General features: G+C 34.7%; 1 protein-coding gene and 1 pseudogene across 1 annotated transcript; both read left to right on the top strand.

The window, feature by feature from the left end:
* Window positions 1-2560: 2560 nt before the first annotated feature.
* LOC114756667 (L-type lectin-domain containing receptor kinase IX.1-like) lies at window positions 2561-7833 on the top strand. Its single transcript, XM_028945618.1, has 2 exons — window positions 2561-2676; window positions 5877-7833. The coding sequence occupies exons 1-2, from the start codon at window positions 2561-2563 to the stop codon at window positions 7831-7833; spliced, it is 2073 nt and encodes a 690-aa protein (XP_028801451.1).
* A 3867-nt stretch (window positions 7834-11700) lies between these two features.
* LOC114756666 (L-type lectin-domain containing receptor kinase IX.1-like) lies at window positions 11701-13736 on the top strand (annotated as a pseudogene).
* Window positions 13737-18094: the final 4358 nt, after the last annotated feature.

The raw sequence follows: 18094 nt of genomic DNA, 5'->3' as shown, positions 1-18094 counted from the left end.
GTTGGCCCATGAGGAACAAGGGGACTGGGTCTGTTTCATGCAATTCCAGGGCCCAAGACTTCCATCTTCCCGTTCCTCAACCAACACTAATAGGTAGACTTAGCGTCCCGCTACTCAACTCACATGGATTTTTTTTTCCCCAAGATAAAATAGCAAGACTTAGGGAGCGTTTTAATTAGCTTTTATATCAAGAATAAAAATATTCATGATTATTATATCATAATTAATATTAATTAATTGAATATTAAAATTATGATAATTCGTATCATTCAAAAATACCAATGATAGCACAATTGTGCAAAATAATACAACTCTCTTTATTTTTGTCATTTTTATATTGCATTTAATTTTGCGAAAATATTTTATTTCTTCAGTTTTTAAATAATCACATTTAATTATATTTTAAAAATTAATTTCAAAATAACAGAGAAACAAAAAGGATGGCTTTTTTGGGGGAGGGGACCATGAAAAATTTTGATACTTAACATTAAATTCAGTGTGATGCACAAAAATTAATTTCCCCCACAAAATCATGTAAAAAATTCCTCTTTTGCATTGTTGACTTCACAAATAAACTTCAAATATGTATACACTCTAATTTAATTAAAATTAGGGAGTCATCAATGGATCATTCGAAACTGATGGCTTCCCTAATGGGACCAACTTTAGAAAAAGGCCTGAGTCTTAATAATGAGAGTTGGGAGAAAAGATAATGAAAAACCTACATCTGACCGTAATGTCATATGAAAATTCATTCTTCTAACTAGAGAAAAGCTTCGTATGTGACTTTTATTGCCGAGAGTTGAAAAATAAATGACAAGAAAATTAAAACTTGATATTAATATTTTCATGAATTTCTTTAGATGATAGGAAACTTGGATGATTGTTTGAGAGAAGATCTTTATTGATAGAATATTTTTTGTCATTCTTAACAGCGTGTAGAGAAAGTTTCATGACTAACACTAAACCCTTTTGAAAAATCTATGATGCGAGGGGATTAAATCACCGTTATTAGCGGCGGATGCCCTGGACCTAACAAGAAAAAGATTTAGTGAATACGATACATACAAAGTTGATTTTCCATATTGAAAATGAACTAAAATATTAATATAATTTTTTTGTTATAATTTCTTTTACATTATTTTCGTCTCTAAATATAATTTTCCATCGTTCATTAGAATCCATATTTGCATTTAATTAGGTGAAGACTTTCCTATTATCCAAATGGGAATGGAAGAAAATTTAATCCGAAGGGGGGCCAATTAACCTGACAGATACATGGCATTGTGAACACCATGGAAAAGGAAGACGTAGAGATTTAAGACACTAAAATTGGTGAACCGTGGTGGTGAAAGAAAAACATTGCTCACAAGTTTCTACACTTCTTCGATTCTATCTATAAACTTCTCTCCATGAAGGTTCAAACACAACATATTTCTTGGCAAAATCCGATCATAAGTTTTGAATCCTGGTGAATATCAGCTGTTTCTACTATCCACTTTCTTCCTCTTGATACCCCATGCGTTTTCCTTTTTAACTTCATCTTCCCCGGTTTCCAACCCTATGTATACTAACATATCAAGAACTTTCGGTCATCATCTTCAATTCTGTTAGGCATCAATGCTTTAGTGGCAATTCAAGACAAAAACATAAGCTCTACTTTCAACACAAACTCTTGGACTCGAACTTATGATCTGACTCTTTACTAATTGAATCAATTTTTATTAGCTAAGTAGATGTAGATTTTAGAATGTATTAGATTGAGTTTATAACTATTTTCTACTTATTTAATTATTTTGTTTAGTTTTCTAAATTTAATTATCGGTAAGAAAAGCAATTTTGCTTTAAAGTCTATAAATAAAAAGAAAAAAAGAGCAAATCTGGTGCGGATCCCACCCGGGAGCGATGGTGGGAAAAATCACAAAATTAAATGACGTGGGTCCCACGAGAAGAAGAGGCCGCAACTAGCAAGGAGTGTGCCGGGGGCAGAAGTGAAGGAATTCTTGCGTGCTCTAACAGCACCACGTCATTTATAGTCTCACAAATAAAAACTTACCATCTCATTAAATTTAGAGAAAATTATAATGATATCCCAAACAAGAAAAATAATTAAAAAACAAATCTCAGTCATTCTTATTATAGGACTTGTTATTATAAACTGTTAAGGTTGTTATTAGAATTTTTTAATAATTTTTTTTTTCTGTAAGACTTGATTATAATTTTTCCTTAAATTTAATCTCATCTGTGATCTTTAACTGTCAGCTTTGTTATTTATATTTGTTTAGCAATTTAATTTAACAATTTTTTTTAGAAATCCGCACCCATCTTTTTTCTTTGACTTCTCTTGCCCTCCTCTCTCATCTTTCCTTGCCCCTTCCCCGCAAATCCTCTTTTTTTGTCCATTTTTTTCCTCCTTGAATGTATCCCTTCTCTCTATGGACTCCATCCATACCCACGAGATGAAGACCCTCCTTCCTTCGCTTAACGCAAAACAAAAGCAGCAAATCAAACATAAATTTCAAACCGTGGACTCAGGTTCAGGAACATCAATTTTTCCCTCATGGCTTTGGATCTGGAGAAGGAAGCAACCAGATTCAAGAACTTGAAAGAGGAAAAAAGATGGGCATGTGAATGGAAGAAGGAGATAGACATTGATGTACAAGAAGAGCTATTGATGTAAGGGTTGGACTCTTCCAAATAGAGCGAAGCGAACTAGACGGAATCATTGACTGCAGGGTTGAGGTGGGGCGGGCGGAAGTAATGGTGGGAGGAGTCGGAGGGTGAAGGTGAGGGAGATAGGAGAGGATAAATATAGAGAAGCTAAGGGTAATGAAGGTAGAAGAGGGGAGAAACATGGTGATTCTTGGCGCAGAAACACACAACAAGGAAGAAAAATAATTATGCGGGGGGAGGTTTTGGAAAAACAAATGGAGAAGAAGACGATGGGCTAGCGACGAGGGCAGAGAAGTCAGGAAAAAAAGATAAGGACGACTTTCTAAAAAAAGTTGTTAAATTAAATTTCTAAGCAAATATAAATTAAAACGCTGACAGTTAAGGTTACATCTAAGATTAAGTTCAATGACATGGCAAGTCTCAGTAGAGAAAGGGACGTGAATGAATGTTATAAATGCTCTTAAAATTATAAGGGCCACCCAATCACTATTATGAGTATTCTCTCTTAAAGATCGATATATATTGTTTTTTTTAATATCATTTTACGAGTCCCTGAGCTTAAAAGTTTAAGAAACTCTTTATTTTTAATAGGTTAGTTTCCCCCCCCCTCAAAATGCGCTATCTTTAATATTTCATACTTTTTATTTTTAATGTATAACCTAATTTAAAAATTAATATTAATCATATATATAAGATATATTTTATATGTTTATTTTTTTTCAAATTAATTCTATTAATATTATGTTGAGATTATATAGTATTGCTTTTTGCGTAATGATGTTGCGTTTTCTCACTTTTCGAGAAACCAAAATTATGTTATTGTTCATTTCTGCTCATCCCACTTTGAAGCTGCTTAACCGAAGTCGTTGTAAATGGTATATTATTTCATAGTATTTTTAATAAATTAAAGAAAATAAACACTTCCACTAATCTTTGCTGCAAGCGTCTAATAAAAACTTTAATATAAAACCTATTTATTGAGTTAATTTTAATCATAAATATAAGACATATTTATCGTATTTATGATTATTTTTTAAATTACCCTTATTGATATTCCCTCAATTATTATATATCAAGTAAGAGAGAAAATAAGGATATTAAGAAAGATTATTATAATATTTTGAGAAAAAAACATGCTATATCTTTTATAATTAACTAATTTACTTAACTTTTTTAATCTAATTGAATTAATTAAATGTAGGAAAATGGACCAGTCCACCTTGGTGGATTGGACCCAAACCCATTAACTCAGATGTTTTGGTGCAAATGACAAAACATCTGGGTCGGGAATTACAATTTCCCGTTTAAAATTGTAATTTGATATAAGAGAGAATGGTTATTGCCAAACGGTATATGGGGGGTTGGTTATTATCATTAATGTAAAAAAAAAAAAAAAAAAAAACGAAACACAGAACCAACAAACCACTCCTCCTCCCTCCTATTCTCTCTTCTTCCTCCTCCACACATTTGTTGTGAGACTCCATCACCGTGACCGGACTCCTCATCACCGTGACCGGACCTTCGCGGTGGTTATCTGACATTGTTATACACTCCAGATATGCCCGAATCCATCATCAAGTAAGCATATATTAAAGACCGGATGAGTATTAAAATTACTCTCAATGGAAGTCATTAGTTAAAGTATAGTTAATTAGTCAGGAAGTTCTATAACTAGTTAGGTGTATTGGGCGTAAAATATTAATGCTTTAAAAAAACAATGGTATATTCTAAAATTCTGGTGGATTTTATGATAATAACTGAGGAATAATTAAAGAAGAGGACAATTGAGGCCCATGAGTTTCATAATGCATATGGAACACTAAAACGTCGTGACCGGGTTCATAGTTACAAGATTTAATCAAAGTCAAGTCAATTCCCTTCCAGTACGAAGCCCTTCCCCAAACACGTTATCTGCCTTCCACTAGACATTATCATAGAAACTTGGTTGTCCTAGTTGGGACGAGACTTGATAACTATTGGAGGAAATCGAAAAAAAACCAAGAAGAAATAATAAATTGGCTGACCAAGAAAACTAAGTCAATGTACCAATTCTTAATTACGAAATTTAATTTACAATAGTCACGTGATCACCGGCCAATCAATTCCTACTTGCATAGCAACCTTATTGTCATCCATATTCAAGAAATGACAACCACATAGCAAGGAAGGAGCCCTTACATCTAGTAAAAACAATCTATGAAAAGCACACGACTGCATAGTTGTACAAAATAACAAAACATTGTAAAAAAATTGAATTTTTACAACAACAAAAAAAGACCATGATTTTTTTGTGAGTGAATAAAAATGCTTTTAACAAAAAGTTATTTATTCATCTATACTTACCTAGTTGCCCGAAAAGTTACACAAAATCACTCACGGTATTTCTACTGTTCGTCTCAGGCTCTGGCTCAGACTTGTGGCAGAAGGAGTAAAATTAATGCCACAACACTTGTGGCGGTCATTTTGCTAGTGTAAATTGGGAGATACTATACAAATTCATTATGTATTCTTCACATTTCTCGGATGCTAATTATTACTGTTTGAGTATGAGAGATAAAATATAAATATAAAGAGCTCGAGATTTTTAGTTGGATTTTCATCACCTATATTTGATTCGAAATTATCCATGGAAACAATTTCTACATGCAGTCCAGTTGTTTTGATATTGAACGGAGATTCCTATCATTTTGCACCAAGGTATAATTACAATGTCTATGATTAGAAAGTCTGTTATAGAGAAATCCACATATATTTATTACAAATAACTAATTAATTTATTTAACTAATTTTTTTGAATATCCACGATTTAATTATCAAGCTTTTATAGTATGTTTCGGAGTGAGAGTGCAATGAAGAGGTTGGACGTGTTCATGAATGAACTAGAGGGAGGGGGAGGAACTCCAAAGCCGTCTACATGAAGAAGCTAATTGTGTGGACCTGTAGAGGAGCTGCAAGCAAGGGATTTGTGGTGGATACCCTAGACTTAACCCAAAAAAAAAAAAGAATATTTTTTGTGAACGCAATATATACAAAGTTATTTTTCCATGTTGAAAATGAAGTAAAATATCAATAAAAATTATTGGTTATAATCTTTTTTTTTTGCCGAATTTTCGTCTCTAAATATAATTTTCCATCGTTCATTACAATCCATATTTGCATTTAATTAGGTGAAGACTTTTCTATCATCCAAATGGGAATGCAAGAAAATTGAGTCCCAAGGGGCGTGATGATTATAACAATATATCGTTTGAATTAGCAGCTGATATTTCAGAACCACACCTCTACGTAACACCAAACCAAAGGGACAGTAAAGGTCGAGCCACATATAAGCAAGAGATGCGCCTGTGGGACAAAGACACTGGGAAACTCGCAAATTTCAACACCAGTTTCACCTTCGTGATTGATTCACAGAGAAATAGTTTGTATGGAGATGGGCTGACCTTCTTCTTAGCCCCTACTGGTTCAACGCTTCCTGATCGTAAAGACGTTGGAGGAGGTTCTATGGGTCTAATTATTGGAGGCAACGAAACGATACTTAATTCAACAGATCATCCTTTTGTTGCTGTGGAGTTTGATATCTATGCCAATGTCGAATCTTACGATGGCTGGGATCCTCGGTATCTACATGTGGGTGTGGATATCAATTCTCTGAAATCTACTAGTACTGCGCCATGGTATCCTAATATCGCAGGAGGCGGACAAAATGAGGCTTTCATCAGCTACGATGCAAGTAAACATAATTTAAGTATCTCCTTCACAAATGCTTCTGCTCCTTGTCCTTCTGCCAACGCTGTGTGGCAACATCTTCATCAAATAGTTGACCTAACAAGGTACCTGCCTGAACGGGTTATTTTTGGTTTCTCAGCTGCCACGGGATTTAATTCTGCAACACACAGGATCGACAAATGGAGTTTCTACTCAGATGAGTTCCAGAAAGATGCTCCCAGTCCAAACCCAAGCCCAAGACCAATTCCCAACCCAAAAAGAAATGCCATAGCACTTGCAATAGGATTAGGGGTTGGAGGGACGTTGGTTTTAGTTTGTGGGGTGCTGTTGTTTGCACTGTGGAAGAATAAAAAGAATATGGAAGATGATGAGTCTAGTGAGAAAATGAGTGATGATTTTGAAAGAGGAACTGGGCCAAAAAAGTACTCATATGCTGAACTAGCGAGTGCTACAAATTATTTCAAAGATGAGCAAAAGCTTGGACAGGGAGGATTTGGGGGTGTTTATAGAGGCTTTCTCAAAGATTCAAACTCCTACGTGGCCATAAAGAGAATATCAGGGGATTCTAAACAAGGGAAGAAGGAGTTTGCTTCAGAAGTAAGAATTATCAGCCAACTAAGACATCGAAACTTGGTTCAACTAAGCGGTTGGTGTCATGAAAGAAAAGAATTATTGCTAGTTTATGAGTACATGACACATGGAAGCTTAGATTCTCATCTCTTCAATGACCAAAGCTTGTTGCCATGGTCAATTAGATTTAAAATAGCTCAAGGCTTGGCCTCTGCATTATTGTACCTGCATGAAGAATGGGAACAATGTGTTGTTCATAGAGACATAAAATCAAGCAACATCATGCTAGACTCCAACTTCAATGCAAAACTTGGAGATTTTGGATTAGCTCGGCTTGTAGACCACACAAAAGGAGCACAAACAACAGCTTTGGCAGGAACTATGGGCTATATGGCTCCTGAGTGTGCCATCACTGGAAGGGCTAGCAAAGAATCTGATGTCTATAGTTTTGGAATTGTTACTCTAGAGATAGTTTGTGGGAGGAAACCCATCAATCCGAAGGCTCCAGATGATGAAATAAATATAGTGAAATGGGTATGGGATCTCTATGGAAGCGGTAGGATTCTCGACGCAGTTGATCGAAGGCTACAAGGAGATTTCGACCATGATCAAGTCGTATGCCTCATGATTGCTGGGCTCTGGTGTGCTCATCCTGATCAGAATCGCAGGCCTTCAATAAGGCAAGTAATTCATGTGTTGAACTTTCAAGCTGCGTTTCCTAGTCTTTCTTCAAGTTATCCTGTACCAACGTATAATGAACTTCCGATGTCATCATCATTTTCCATTCTATCAACCGCCAATGTTTCAGAGGTAAGTCAAAACCAGCATATTAGCTTTAGTTCCAACACAAACTCTTCTGGTTAGGCTAAAACTTTCTGATGATAATGTTTCACCAAGTGTCCCACTTTTTTACGCTCGCAAAAGTTAATTATGGTTATTGTATGTTCTGGTAACATGTTTCTGTAGTCTAAAAAAAATAAAACATGTATGGAAAACTTATATGTTGTTGGATTTTCACCTTGAGATTATATATATACCGTTGCTTTTTGTGTAATGATGTTTCCTTTTGTCACTTTGCAAGAAACCAAAATTATGTTATTGTTGATTTCTGCTCATCTTACTTTGAAGCTGCTTAACCGAAGTCATTCCAAATGGTATATGATGTCATAGTATTTTTAATAAATTAAAGAAACTAAACACTTCCACTAATTTTTACTACAAACATCTAATAAAAACTTTAGATTAATAAATGAAATTTGTTCAAATTAGCTATTTCTTGTAAAATATTAAAATTACTCTCCGTAGAGGTCATTAGTTAGAAAGTTTTATAATTAGTTAAGGATAGTGGGTGTCAAATATTAATGCTTTAAACAAAAAAAGGTACAGCCTAAAACATTATATGCATGTGGATCACCAAAATCGTCGCTGACCAGGTTCATAGTTACAAAATTTAATCAAAGTCAAGTCAAATCCCTTCCAATACGAAGCCCTTCCTGAAACTCGTTATCTGACTTTACTAGACATTATCAAAGAAAGACTTGGTTGTCCTAATCGGATGAGACTTGATCACTATTGGAGGAAATCGGGAAAAAAAGAAGAAGAAATAAATAAATAAATTATGCTGACCGAGAAAAGCTAAGTCAGTGTAACCAATTCTCAATTACGAAATTTTAATTTGCAATATTATTTTCAAGTCACATCTAAATCACGACCACTGGATTTCACCAGCTAATAAATTCCCACTTGCATAGCAACCCTATCGCAAAACCAATCGAGTCTGACGACATTCTGCATTTATGGAATCGTTTCGATAGCTTTAGATGAATAGCAACAAGTTATTTGGTGTTATCTGCTATGAGCGCACTTCAATAGTCGGTTTCCACTTATTGGAAGAACCAAGTTGACTTCCTGTCCTTGACTTCGCGGAGTAAAATAGGATCATTAAGGGGGCAAAATAGCTAATTGCACATGAGCAAGTTTCCAAGCTTTCCCTTATAGAGTGGGGTGAAAATAGGTCAGGCTACTTATTCAAAACCTATGACTTGACGTGTATTTAGCTTGACCCAGTCTGATCTATTTAAAATTAAAAGCAAGCTCAAGTCTGTTTAACTTAACATGTCAAGCGTAAGCTCTCTGAAAAGCCTAACAAGCCATTAGACTGGCATAGGCCTGTTATAAATTTATAATTATAATAATATGAATAAATTAGTTGATACTATTATCTTTAATATGCTCCTTTAATTTATTTTTATATATAATTATTGTTTTATTGGATTTTGAAATTTAGTTCACAAGCGAAGACAACGAGATAATTTAAAACAATAATATCAATACTGTGATCTTTAAATCGTAAAAACGTAGATCAACGAAAAATTTTATTCTGCAAGGACAGTTAAAAACAAAGGGAAGAATTTTGTTTGGAATTCTTTGCTAGAAATTTGGAACGAAAGGAACAATCAGCATGCATTGCACAGTTTTTCTTTTTTTTCTTTTTTTGTCTTTTTGATAAAATCAAACTACGCATTGACGGATAAAAGTGAAGGACATAAACTTGGAGAGCATGTTCCTTACATCAAGTAAGAGGTATAAAAGAGTACAGGGGATGACGCTCTAGCTTAGCAAAATTCAAATATGCGAAGATTTAGTTAAGTTACAAATCAAAGGAAATGGCGTAAGGCGTGGGACAACGTTCTGATTGAATGAGAAAGTAAGTGCAGATCGTAAAGCCAACAGTTGAAGTTGCAAAGGTCGAAGCCTGATTGGAGGAGAAATCCACCAATCATGCAGAATGTCAACATTGAGACAAGCTTACACAAGAATCTGATGACGACCTCGAGTGGGTTTGGTAATATGTAAATTAAGAAGCCAAAAACTGTAAGATAGACAACGGAGTTCAGACCGCTGAAGGGGTTGAACATTTCTTGTTTGTTGGCACATATTGTAGGGCAAGACTGTTGAGGATAGAGAACAGAAGCTTGTGCTTTAGATAATGCCATAGAAATTACATGTTCAGGAGAATATCTTTTCCCTGCATATTAACCATAATATATCTAAAATATGAAAGGGCAATCTAAAGAGGGAAGAAGCTACCTCCATGTTCTAAGTCATCCAAAACCACAACTATTGAGGTAAATCAGAGTGAACTAGGGAAACAATTGGAAAACCTAAAGCACTACCAAACTCACAAGCTCTGGAAAAGAGGCAGTGAAGAAAAAGATGTTCAAGAGATTCATTTGCATCAGGGCAGAAATAACAAACCTCCACATTGGTGAGATGGCGATTCTTGAGGAAAGCAGTGTTTGGTAGAATTTGTGTGACAATCTTCCAGAGCAAAAGTTTGATCCTGGGCAGAATAGGCAATTTCTAAATTTGAGGGCATAAAGAAAATTGGCGGATGGAGTTAACAATAGATGGATTTGCCAGAAGCATACGTAACCATATTGAACAGTATAAGTGCTTGAAGTATTTCCAGCCCATCTCAAACAATCCATAGGTTGTGAAGTGACTGGATACTTAGTAAATTCATGGACGATATTTGGAGGGTATAAATTTCTCAGAAGAGGCAAATTCCATTGACATCGGGGGCGTAGTATAAGGTTAGAAGCCTTTAAAGAAGGATATGAAAGAGCTGACTGCTGCTTGAAAAGCCACAAGAACCTGTTACTAAGGGAAATAGAAGTACTATCACCAACTTGTCAGGATAGGTGCTCCAAAATAATATCACTTGCTCTGACAATTTGTTTCCGAAAAGCAGAACTGTTGTATTTAACATGGAATTGAAAACTGCAGTCTGCATCTAGAGACTTAGAAGACATGAGTCGAAGCAATCTCACTTGCTCATCATACTACTAGTGCCACGGAATCTCTACGTTGCACGAACATTGGATAGTTAGCGGCTATTTTCTTCCCTTATTGATCTTCTTTGCATTTTCCTGAGAACTGCTATACATATTGCCGAAGAAAATGCACTTTTCACTTAAAAAAGGCAAAGAATTGATAAATTAATTAATATGCTAATCAAATTATGATACCGCTTTGTTCATGTAAAGTTAATTTTTCTCCCTATTTATTTGTCTTAATTTTAATTTTAATTTTATAATTATATCTAGTCTTATGTCAAATTTTAACATATAATTAGAATTTGTTTTCAATAATATTCTTCAAACAGTACTTATGACAGTAAAGTTTAAATAAAAGACAAGACTAAAAAATAATTATTATGTAGTAGGTATATTTTACTTTTTCATTAGCTTGTATATTTTTTAGTATGTAGTCTAAAATTTGGTAAAATTACACATTTTTTTAACAAGTTTCAGATCAGGCCAGTCTTTTGTACAGGCCAAACTTCAGACCAGGTTTAGGCCAGCTTATTACTAGACAAACCTAATTGTTAAGGACAAAGTTTGGTTTAGTTTGGCCTGTTTCCACCTTTACTTGTAAACTCGTTGATCTTAAATGTGACTTCCCTAATGGGCCGGAAAAATTGTAAAGATAATATTAGAATATTTCAAAAACATCATCAGATGAACAAGTCGCTTATAGAGGACGGGTCATTATTTTTATTTAATCACCCTCAAAGATTCCACAGCATTGGCTTGCGGACTCGGTTTTGGTCTTAAAAATGATGACTTTCACCTACTGGACCGTGCAGAACGAAGACGCAGAAATATAAATGCTACGCCTCTCTATGAAAGCTCAAACAAAACATATTTCTTAGCCAAATCAGATCAGATGTGGCTAGTATCATCAGTTTTCTTCCTCTTCATACCCCATGCCTTTTCCTTGAACTTCAGCTTCACCAGTTTCCAGCCCAATGATTATAACAAGATAACGTGCGAATTATCAGCCTACATTGCAGAACCATCCATCTACCTAGTAAGGAACCAAAAGGAACAATCCTCGCACGATAGTCAAGGTCGAGCCACATATAACCAAGCGATGCACTTGTGGGACAAAGCCAGTGGGAAACTCGCAAATTTCAACACCAATTTCACCTTCGTGATTGATTCACTGGGAAAAACTGTTTATGCAGATGGGCTGACCTTCTTCTTAGCTCCAATATGTTCAAAGCTTCCTAATCCCCCAAAAGTTGGAGGAGGAGCTTTGGGTCTGATTATTGGAGGTGAAGAAACGATACTTAATTCAACAGATCATCCATTTGTTGCTGCGGAATTTGATATCTCTTCAAATTCAAATTCTGGCGGGGGTCCTCCGTGTGTACATGTTGGTGTCGACATCAACTCTATTAAATCTCTTACTAATGTGACATGGTCTGCTAATATCACTGGCGGCAGAAGAAACGAGGCTTTCATCAGCTACAATGCAAGTACACATAATTTAAGCATCTCTTTCACTGGTTTTGATACTTCTAACAAATTGTGTGGCAACATCTTCATTATATAGTTGACCTAAAAAAGTACTTGCCAGAATGGGTTACTTTTGGTTTCTCAGCTTCCACAGGACAATTATTTGCAACACATAGGATAAATACATGGAGTTTCTACTCAGAGGACTTCCCAAATACCGCTCCTAGTACCAGTAGAAATGCCACAGAACTAGCCATTGGATTAGGGATCGAAGGGTTTGTCTTAGTTTGTGGGGTTGTATTGTTCGTCTTGTGGAAGAACAAAAAGAAAAAGGAAGATGATGAGTCTCTGGACAACACGAGTAATAACGAGTTCGAAAGAGGAACATGGCCCAAAAAGTACTCATATGCTGAACTAGCAAGTGCTTCAAATTATTTCAAAGATGGGCAGAGGTTAGGACAGGGAGGATTTGGGGGAGTCTATCGAGGTTTTTTGAAACATTCAAACTCCTACGTTGCCATAAAGAGAATATCGAAGGATTCTAAACAAGGGAAGAAAAAATTTGCCTCAAAAGTAAGAATTATCAGCCTACTAAGGCATCGAAACTCGGTGCAACTAATTGGTTGGTGTCATGAAAGGAAAGAATTATTGTTAGTTTATGAGTATATGCCACATGGAAGTTTAGATTCCCATCTCTTCAAGGACCAAAGCTTGTTGACATGGTCAACTAGATTTATAATAGCTCAGGGTCTGGCCTCGGCCTTATTGTACCTGCATGAAGAATGGGAACATTGTGTTGTCCATAGAGACATAAAATCAAGCAACATCATGCTAGATTCCAACTTTAATGCAAAGCTTGGAGATTTTGGATTAGCACGGCTTGTAGACCATGCAAAAGGAGCACAAACTACAGCCTCAGCAGGAACCATGGGCTATATGGCTCCTGAATGTGTCACTACTGGAAAGGCTAGCAAAGAATCTGATGTATACAATTTTGGAATCGTTGCTCTAGAGTTAGTTTGTGGAAGAAAACCCATCAACCACACGGCTCCAGAAGATGATATAAACATTGTGAATTGGGTATGGAACCTCTTTGGAAGCGGGAGAATTCTAGAAGCAGTAGATCCAAGGCTACGAGGAGATTATGAGCATGATCAAGTCGAATGCCTTATGATCGTTGGGCTGTGGTGTGCTCATCCTGATCATAACCGTAGGCCATCAATAAGGCAAGCAATTCGTGTGCTCAACTTTGAAACTCCATTTCCCAATCTTCCTTCAAGTTATCCCATACTATCGTACAATGAATTTCCAGCACCATTTTCAATTCTATCAAGCTTAGATATGAGTCAAAACCAGAATATAAGCCCTAGTTCCAACACAAACTCTTCTGGTTTCACTACAACTTCTGATGATAATAATGTTTCATCAACTGTATCACTTTTATACTCGCTCAAAAATTAATTATGGTCAGTGTATATTTGTGCTTCCTGCATAATATTCCTAATGTTCTTCTCATTTCTTTATAGCGAACCTGTATGGTCTATTGATCTTGTTGGATTTTTACCTTCATTTATGCTCATTCCACGTAGGAAAGTGAAGTTTACGAGGTTCAAAGTTACAAAATTCATTCAAAAATCATGTCAATGGCCTTGCAATATGAAGCCCTTCCCCAAACACTTAACTACTCTCTCCTTAAGTCTTTTCATAAGATCTTTTTAACCAAATTATGCAGTTTAAAAAACAGTTGAAATTAATTAAAAGCAATATTTAACAATATTTTTTCAAGTATGTGCCCTTATTTGGTAAGAGGGTAAATAAAAGACAGAAATACTAATAATAAGATAAATGATGAAAAAGAATATAGTATGAGACAAAAGATGAGAAGAGAGAATAAACAAAAAATTAAGGGCAAATTTGGTAAAAAAATATATTTAATGTTCACGCATCTCTAAATAAGATTTTATAAAGAGGACAAAATTAATTCAGACTTTGAGATCTTATAAAAAGTATGGAGTATCATAAAAGACTTGGTTTCTTTTTTTTTTTTTGGCAAAAGGACAAAATGGTATTAAAATTAAAAGGATTACAAAGTCGCAAATGATAACAACCTACAAGTTTCATAAGAAAATTTTAAAAATAAAGAAAGAGAAACTACTCTAGATTTATCACTCTTAAGATAAAAAGAAAGAGATATCTTTCCAAACTGGATTAGCAGAGGGAGGAGGCTTGGGTGGAATCCTGATGAAGCATTTTTGCGCACAGCTCACAATTAATGATTGTAGTCCTTGATGCACAAACAACCCAGAATTTTGAATCTAGAGAAGAGAAGCTCCTAGGCATAGTCAAAGAAAGATTTGACTCTTGTAATTTCCGCTTCTCCATAAAAATTCTTGTAATGATGTTCCATTGAAGCATGTAATTCCATGACAATGAGTGATCCTCTGTGTCTTGATATAGAAAATGATATCCCAACATTCATTGCTTTGGAAGTTGTAAACCCAAGATAGATTGCACAGGAGATTGGCAGCTATTAACATCAGTATGAGGAGGGGGAAAAAAAAAAACCGACTTAGAGAATGTGTGCCCTATTTCTCTTTGATAGTAGCTATCAAAGATATTTCTTCCCCTGATGTAGGATTACATTTTGCTTTTGCCAAATAGAATTAAAATACAAATGATTCCACAGGCTTCATTAACATATCCTAGAAGAATTGGTTGCCAAAAGAAATTGTAAAAGATCAGACTTGATCCCTGCTGGAGGAAATGGTAGAAAAAAGAATCAATCAGGCTGACCAAGAAAAGTCACTTTAACCAATTCTTAATTACGAAATTACATGATTATTTTCAAGTCACGTCTACAATTAAAATTTACATCAATCTCGCAATTCTCTCATTTCCTAGCCTTCTTTTACTGTTTGTTTGGTCCAGGGTCTGTGGGGTTTTTTTTTTTTCTTTTGGGGGCGGGGGAAGGGGAGGAAGAAGTCACTGTGGTTGGTTGGCACTTGGAAAAATAAGGGGGGAAGGGAGATATTTTTTTGTCTTTTTCCTCTTCCCTCGTCTCCTCTCTCTTCCCTCCAAAACCGGAGCTTTTTTTTTTTGGAGGGAAGAGAAATTTTTGCTTATTTTCGGTCAATTTTATCCCTGCCACTTTTCTCCTCTCATGTTTCTCGTTAGCTGTCCGACACCAAATCCTGATCTTCTTTCTCCTCCTCCTCTCCTACTCCCCGATGGCTCTCATGAAGGTTGAAGCTCCTGGACTCAAACGTGGTGTTGCTGCTCGTCTTTCTCTCTGCTGCTTCAAGCTCACCGTCTCTTTTTACTCTTTTTCGATAGCCTGTCTCTGTTCGCACTTCGCGGTTCATCCCAGCATCTTCTTTGTTTTTATTATTTCGATGAAATCATCCCCATTCCCCAACGTATTATTGTTTTAATAGTTATATAGATTTGTACTATATTATATTATATACAATAATACTTCTGATAATATATATAATGTTAATACATTAGAAAAATACTGTTAATATATATAATATTATAATAATATTATAATAATGTTAGTATTTTTTTATATTTCAAAATGCATAAAAAAATGCTTTATTATATAAAAATAAAATAAGGATAAAATTGTCTATATAGAAATTTCTCCAGTTTCTTTCCCTTTTGAACCAAACAATGTAATATTAAAATCCCTTCCATCTACTAAAAACTCTGCTCTCCTTCCTTTTCCCTTCTTTCTATTAAAATCCCTCTCATTCTTTTCCCGTAGTTGAACCAAACATGCACATTCTTAAATTATCCTGTACCAACATACCAGGAATTAATTCTAGCTATTCAAAATTTTTTGAAAAAGCAAGCCCTTAATTACTAAAAATCAGTTTTAAAGTTATTTATAACTCACTGTGGAAAATAAATTCCTCTATAAATTTTATAATTTTCTAAATAATAGTTCATAATTTTTAATAATTATTGTCTCCTTCTTTTTCTTAAAATCTCGCCCAAAAATATTTTTTTTTGCCAAGTAAATTCTTTTTGAGACATCTTTAGTTTATCTAAACCTCAAAAATACCTTAGGAACCTCTTTCCTATCCTCCGGGGTTTTATCGAGTTTTCTCAAATTTTCGGGCATATGCCATGATTATAATGTTCCTTGATAATTCCTCATATTTAGATCTTTTTGCCTTTAACTTCTCATGTTTGCATCTTTGACTAACTTTTTTTCCCCCTCTTACTTTGCCTTACTTTGACTCCATGCACTTTTTATTTACTTTTAATTTCGCCCTTACATGTCAAAATCTCTTATTTAATCAGTATATAAAATACCATATATATTAAAAATATTGCCTGACAAACATGGAAGTCATGGAATCAAATGAGGATGCCGACTGTTTGATTGAAAAGAATATTAAAAAAAATACCAAGTCTTCTAACGAGAAGAAGCTTCGAATGTGACCTATGTTGCTGGGATCAGAGTTTAAAAATAAATAACAAGAAAATTAAAACTTGATAGATGTTAGTATTTCTATAGATCTCTTGTGACACCAGGAAACTAATTCGAAGCTGAGAGCATATTTTAGTCAATACGATACAAAGGTAATCTTCCATCGTTTGAGGAATAATTAAAATTTAAAACAAAATATTAATTCAATTTATTTTTGTCAAATTTTCTTCCTAAATACTTCTTTGGTCTTATTTATAAGGCAGAGTAAAAAGGTATTTTTTGATACTCTTTATAGTGCATTGAAAGAAATTTTTTATCTATAAATGTATAATTTTACCTTTCGTTCATTATTTTGTTGATTTTATTTATATGAGATATAATGTATATTAAATAGAGATAAAATTAAAAAATCGTTAAATTTTAAATCAGAGTTAATAAAGTTTAAGATTTTTTTGTAGCTGTGTGAAACATGATGAAGATAACTTATAAACAGGGCAAGAGAAGTATAATTTTTCATCCTTGATTTTCCCAACTACTTGGCGTTGAAATAGTCAAAGCATTATATATCTCCATTGATTAATTAGGTCATTAGCCTACTGCATTACAATCCTTATTTTCATTTAATTAGGCAAATACACTAACTAAACTATTCCATTATATATCCAAATGTGAACGCAAGAAAATTGAGTCCGAGGCGGTGCCAATTACCCTGACAGATTCACAGCGTTAGCTTGTGGACTCCGTTGCTCTTAAACATAGAGTAGATGACCTCTCTTATTCGGCCATGGAAAAGGAAGACACGGAAATTTAAAGACATGAAAAATTACACATAAGAGTTGGTCCCACTGATAAGGAATTGGTTTATAATTCCTAAAGTCAGCTAATGTGAGGATTTTATTGGTGGGTGATCTGTAAATACCTCTATAAATGCTCTCTGAGTCTAGATGCATGTCCTAGTCCTGGTAAATCTCCGGAACCCAACTTACCTAATCTTCATTTTACCACAAAAAACAAAGACATGAAAAATTAGCAAGGAATTGACTAATAACCTATAAAATTATGAGTTCAAATATTACTGCCAATACACAGGCCTTATTAGTGAGTGGCCTGTAAATACTCTTATAAACACTTTTTGATCCTATAAACATGCATTGACATTCGTGAGTCTGGAGACCAACTCACCTAAAATTTTTCACAAAAAGAGGAAAAAAAAAAAGAAAAAATGATTGGAGTGTGTTTTGATAGTTACTAGCATCGGTCCTATTTATAAAATCTCATTTGTAAATTATAAAAGAGGTCTTATAATTAAGACAAGAACTAGTATAGCCTAGCGCATTTAACACTCTTCCGGGCTACTATCCTGACGTCGCAAGCTGACTGT

The sequence above is a fragment of the Neltuma alba genome, unplaced genomic scaffold (assembly GCF_004799145.2).
Source record: "Neltuma alba isolate B1F8T4 unplaced genomic scaffold, ASM479914v2 tig00010452_pilon, whole genome shotgun sequence".
NCBI lineage: Eukaryota > Viridiplantae > Streptophyta > Magnoliopsida > Fabales > Fabaceae > Neltuma > Neltuma alba.
The sequence above is the reverse complement of the archived record's forward strand: the minus strand, read 5'-3'. Positions and strand labels throughout refer to the sequence as shown.